The sequence below is a fragment of the Saccostrea cucullata genome, unplaced genomic scaffold (assembly GCF_032062105.1).
Source record: "Saccostrea cucullata isolate Sc308-1 unplaced genomic scaffold, CSIRO_AGI_Scuc_v1 ctg8822, whole genome shotgun sequence".
In the NCBI taxonomy this organism is placed as follows: domain Eukaryota; kingdom Metazoa; phylum Mollusca; class Bivalvia; order Ostreida; family Ostreidae; genus Saccostrea; species Saccostrea cuccullata.
This window is the reverse complement of record NW_026926247.1, coordinates 21,470-27,254: the sequence shown is the minus strand read 5'-3', so window position 1 is coordinate 27,254 and position 5,785 is coordinate 21,470. Positions and strand designations below refer to the sequence as shown.

The 5,785-nt window shown below is 37.7% G+C and overlaps 1 protein-coding gene across 1 annotated transcript; it reads left to right on the top strand.

Moving 5' to 3' along the window:
• Positions 1 to 1,928: 1,928 nt before the first annotated feature.
• LOC134271216 (mucin-2-like) lies at positions 1,929 to 3,238 on the top strand. The gene is made up of 3 exons (XM_062753459.1): positions 1,929 to 1,992; positions 2,054 to 2,803; positions 2,898 to 3,238. Exons 1-3 carry the CDS (start codon positions 1,929 to 1,931, stop codon positions 3,236 to 3,238), a joined length of 1,155 nt encoding a protein of 384 aa, XP_062609443.1.
• Positions 3,239 to 5,785: the final 2,547 nt, after the last annotated feature.

Genomic DNA, 5,785 nt, shown 5'->3' with positions numbered 1-5,785 from the left:
TTATAATTCCCCTATGTTATTGAGCGAGGTCTTTAGCACATGATAAAGTACTGTATAGGGGATTAATTTCACGGGTTGTAACTTTCACGTTTTCCTCTCATCAGACATGATCGCGGTTTCTTGAATTCGCGATATTGGTATATAATAAAAGTTACCTCCCTTGCCTATATTCGTTTAATACGACATTCATCAGCGTTATTTTTATTTCACGAACAAAAGGGTAGGTTTATATAAAATTGATAGAATTAATTAATAGTTAATTAAAACAAGTGCAGTTATTAAAAGTCCTTCACTCTAAACGTCAAATGACTTTCCTATACGCTATTACGATGAGTGCATGTGCACCCACTTCAATACAACGCCGCGAAAAACTACTGGACGGAAATAAATGCGTTTATGCAATTCGCCGAAACGATATCCTTCCAATCTTCAGTATGTTCGATATTTATTTGAATGATTTCTTAAAACCAAAATGTTGATAAAAACTAATTGCATGATAATGCAGGTAACAAATACACGTGGTAAAATTAGTTACGCGCGGGTAATCAAACCCCTGGGCCACGTGTTTTGATTAATTAAACATGAAGCGTTGGCTATCAAAACAGCTTTTAAAGTTATTATCTGCCTATCTGAATTAAGGTTAAGCGTGATAATTAAAATAATTGAATGATGAGTACTACTCGTAATTACTGAAACGACCATGTTCTGTACGTACATGTATATCAACCTGTCGTAGTCAACCTATCGTAGCTAGTCTATTCTCAAATTTCCAAATAAAACGTGGAGATTATTGAAAATTTATTCACTGTTTCTTGAATTCACGGATTTATTAACACCGTGAATATAGCGAATATTAACACCGCGAGTTATTTTCCCACTATACAGTATCCAACATTGCTCCTTTAATAGCAGCAAAACCAGGTTCCTCTGGTACATGTACGGATATCTTCTTTGATATTCTTTGAAAATGTTCTCTTACTATGGTTTGAATGCGTTCATTATATGCATATCCTCCAATTAAACAAACGAATCTGACTTCTTTCAATCGATCCTCTGTACAGGTAGCCTGGATAACCGTTCTAGTGTTTTTACAAATGTCTTCCATAAAACCTTTTATAACCTCTGAACCTATCTTTAGCTTATTTTGTGATACCAAAATCCCTTTAGCTTGCAGCACTGACCCAACTTTTTGGGGTAAAACTGTCCTTAGTTTCTCTGGTAACCCAATTTCTGTATATTTCATCTCCTCTGAGTTTTCCTTTAACTTGTGTAAATTCATTGACAGCTCACAATAAAATGCTTTGTAGTCCCTCTTCAGATCAGGTAAGCTGATATTCTTAAATTGGTCTGCAAACATTTGTAAAAGCTTGTCCTCCGATTTTTTGTCATGCCAATCCGAAAAGAATTCAGCGTGATGTTTGCTAATAAATTTCTCTTCCTCCTTATTTATCTCGAGAATATCATACTGAATTCCAGCTACAATAAATATTAACATTATTAAACCGGTGTACGACATATTGGTGTTAGACACGCACTCACACACACCTTTTCCCTCATGTTGACACCCCTAACACCCCTCCCACATCTATAGGTTCCCCTAACACCCCTCCCACATCTATAGGTTCCCTTAACACCCCTCCCACATCTCTTGGTTCCCTTAACACCCCTCCCATATTTCTAGGTTCCCTTAACACCCCTCCCACATCTATAGGTTCCCTTAACACCCCTCCCATATTTCTAGGTTCCCTTAACACCCCTCCCACATCTATAGGTTTCCTTAACACCCCTCCCACATATTTTGGTTGCCTAAACACCCCTCCTACATCTCTAGGTTCCCTTAACACACCTTTTCCCAAATCTCTGTGTACGACATACTGGTGTTAGCCACACACCCTCACACACACCTTTTTCCTCACGTTGACATCCCCATGGCATCCCCTTACACACCTCCCAATTCTCTAGATACCCCTAACACCCCTCCCACATCTCTAGGTTCCCCTAACACCACTCAAACATCTCTAGGTTCCCCCTAACATCCCTCCCATATTTCTAGGTTCCCTTAACACCCCTCCCACATCTCTAGATACCCCTAACACACCTCCCACATCTATAGGTTATCTTAACACCCCTCCCACATCTATAGGTTCCTTTAACACCCCTCCCACATCTATAGGTTCCCTTAACACCCCTCAAACATCTATAGTTTCCTTTAACACCCCTCCCACATCTATAGGCTCCCCTAACACCCCTTGCACATCTATAGGTTATCTTAACACCCCTCCCACATCTATAGGTTCCTTTAACACCCCTCCCACATCTATAGGTTCCCTTAACACCCCTCAAACATCTCTATGTGCCCCTAACACCCCTCCCACATCTCTAGATTCCCCTAACACCCCTCGCACATCTATAGGTTATCTTAACACCCCTCCCACATCTATAGGTTCCTTTAACACCCCTCCCACATCTATAGGTTCCCTTAACACCCCTCAAACATCTCCAGGTGCCCCTAACACCCCTCCCACATCTCTAGATACCCCTAACACACCCCCCACATCTATAGGTTCCTTTAACACCCCTCCCACATCTATAGGATCCTTTAACACCCCTCCCACATCTATAGTTTCCTTTAACACCCCTCCCACATCTATAGGTTCCCTTAACACCACTCCCACATCTATAGGTTCCCTTAACACCACTCCCACATCTATAGGTTCCATTAACACCACTCCCACATCTATAGGTTCCCTTAACACCACTCCCACATCTATAGGTTCCCTTAACACCACTCCCTCATCTATAGGTTCCCGGCCCTAACACACCTCCCACATCTCTTGATACCCTTAACAGCCCTCCCACATCTATAGGTTCCCTTAACACCCATCCCACATCTGTAGGTTCCCTTTACACCCCTCCCACATCTCTAGGTTCCCCTAACACCCCTCAAACATCTCTAGGTGCCCCTAACACCCCTCCCACATCTCTTGATACCCCTAACAGCCCTCCCACATCTATAGGTTCCCTTAACACCCATCCCACATCTATAGGTTCCCTTTACACCCCTCCCACATCTCTAGGTTCCCCTAACACCACTCAAACATCTCTAGGTGCCCCTAACACCCCTCCCACATCTCTAGATTCCCCTAACACACCTCCCACATCTATAGGTTCCCATCTCACTCCTCCAACTTCTCTAGATTCCCCTAACACACCTCCCACATCTCTAGGTTTAAGTTAAAGATCGTGAGTTATAAAAGAAAAGACAATAAAGGAAATAATACCATGTCCCGTTTTCAGAATCATGAATTTGTCTTTGCGTCTAAAATCTGTGGGTGATAAGCCATTAAAGTAAACTGATGTTGATTTTTTGAATTGTACATATTGACGAACACATTCCGATTCCATCAGGAATTGTATCTGATTTTCCCTCACTCCTGCCTGGCCGTGAAAGAAAATTGAAAGGTATATAATAAAACTGAAACTATCTTATCAAATGGACTTTTCAGAATCAGTCATTTAATTTTCTTTCTTTCAAAATTGTCAAAAAGTTAATTTTTTAAAAGTATGATTTTTTCCTTTATACGAGGGTTGATCCAAAAGTAATGTCACAGTGTCCATATCTTTTATATTTGGCGTCATATTATCAAAAACAATATACCAAAAGATGCACAAATATAAATCTAATTAACATTGAAATTTTAATGTAATAATGTTTATTTGAATTCATTTTATGGATGTTTAAAACATAGAACATAGGGGGTGTCGCCGCGTCACAACGGAACGTCACGTTTTAAAGTGTATTTTTTTTTAGAATGAAAGAGACAAACACAATAAAAAGATTCTAAAAAAAAAGCACTTAATCTCCCATTTTTTAAAAGACCCAATTCTCGTCATTTTCTAGTCTTTAATTGAAAATTAAATGGCGGCATTGGTATTTGTGATCATGAACATTGTTGTTTTACTCTGTTGAATTGAACAAAGGGATTGTTTTGTAATTGATTTGTAATGCATTTGTTGCTTCAAAAATATGGGAATCATCACAAGCGACAATAATGTTAATTAATCAGACTTACAGAATAAAGAATCTAAATTTGAGGCATCTTAATAGATGGTTTCAGCAATTTTGGGCGGAAGATTGGTCACTGAATGATCAGCAGAGAACAAAAAGACCGAAAGATTGGAGATCGGACGGAAACGTTCAATGGTGTCTGACGTCAAAAAAGACAGACGTATAGAGTGACATGCATGTGTGAATTTCTAAGTTGGCTTTGCTACTCTTCAAAAATTTTGACAGAGGGCTTAATTATGAAACGAGTGAGTGTATAATGGTACCAAGAAGTCTTTTAAAAAGTGGAACTGGTGAAAGTGTTTGCGAATCACAAATATTATTTTAATGAAACGAAGGGGAAACGCTTAAAAGTATGACGGTGCGTATCCGTCATACGACGTTATATTTAGGTGCGGCGACTACCATAAACGCACATTGTTTTTTTTTTGTTTTTTTTTTTTTGTTTTTTAAAGGTATTTGGAAAGTATACATCATATTCCTTTGAATTTTTCAGGTCTGATTTGAAATAAATATAGCTTCCATCATGTATAATTTTGTTGCTTTTAGTTGATTTATAGTAATTTTATCAAAGTTGTGACATTACTTTTGGATCAACCCTCGTAATATATAAAAAGATAAATTTAAAATATCAATATGTACTGTGACATTTACCTCTGTTATTCCTGATGATACATATTCTTTCACCGATTTACTTATTTCCTCTGAATTTACTCCAGACCTTTTGATAATTATAACAAAATAAATATCCGCCTTGTTTGGACTCTTGTGCTCTTTACCAATGAACTGTAATACAGCATTCAGTAAACCAAGAAGAAACCTTGAATACTTTTGCATACAGCTCTCTACCTACAATTATATAATATTTCTTTAAAAAAAAAAACACTTAGACGGATTACTTCCGGATATTCTCCACGAGCGATAAAAAGAATAATATTAAATGCAATTTAACCGTAACGAACTTATCTTGAAAGTAACATCATGCTCTTGTATTGTAAGAAAGATCTTCGATTTTTACCTTAGATTTTTTAAACAAAGAATAATTCAAACACAGTTTTTTTATGCTCGCATGAAGCGCAGGGGATCCATTGGTTTACAATATAAAAAGTTACCAGGAGTTACGAGTGACCCGAAGTGATGCTGATATTTAAAAATATTCTAGAGTTTGATAACTAATGATCGTAACAGGACGATAAAAAATAAACTTAGTCTTGATTAACAGATGTTGAAAACTTAAATTGCATACATTTAAGAAATAAATAACAAGTTTATAAACTTCAATGGGAATTGAAGTGGGTCGGTCACGTGATCAAATCCTGTGAAGGCCGAAGGCCTTCTCAGAAGATTTGATCACGTACCGACCCACTTCAATTCCCATTGAAGTTTATAAACTTGTTATTTATTACTTATATATACATTTGAGACAGACAATTGAATATTTTCGAATTTAAATTATTGCACTAACCGTCCGTCGTAGATTTTGAAAAATGACGCAAGGTGTAAATCGGCTTGCATGGCGGTTACGCTTCAAATTCATTAGGCTAAGGAATCTATTTCGAAGGGAATATTTTGTGAAAGGCTACTTGTGATCAGTAATAGTGAACAGATTGTTGTCTGGGAATATTTTATTCGTGAAAATGATAATCGATGCTGAAAAAACACAAGAAACACGTCCGAAGTTTGATGATAAAAAGTTGGAGGATTTTCGGTCGCTGGAAA

Coding starts and splice junctions, on each gene's coding strand:
- LOC134271216 (XM_062753459.1), top strand. CDS start 1,929: ATGGCATCCCCTTACACACCTCCCAATTCTCTAGATACCCCTAACACC. Junction 1,993..2,053: donor CACCCCTCCCACATCTCTAG/GTTCCCCTAACA, acceptor CCATATTTCTAG/GTTCCCTTAACACCCCTCCC. Junction 2,804..2,897: donor CACCACTCCCTCATCTATAG/GTTCCCGGCCCT, acceptor CCACATCTGTAG/GTTCCCTTTACACCCCTCCC.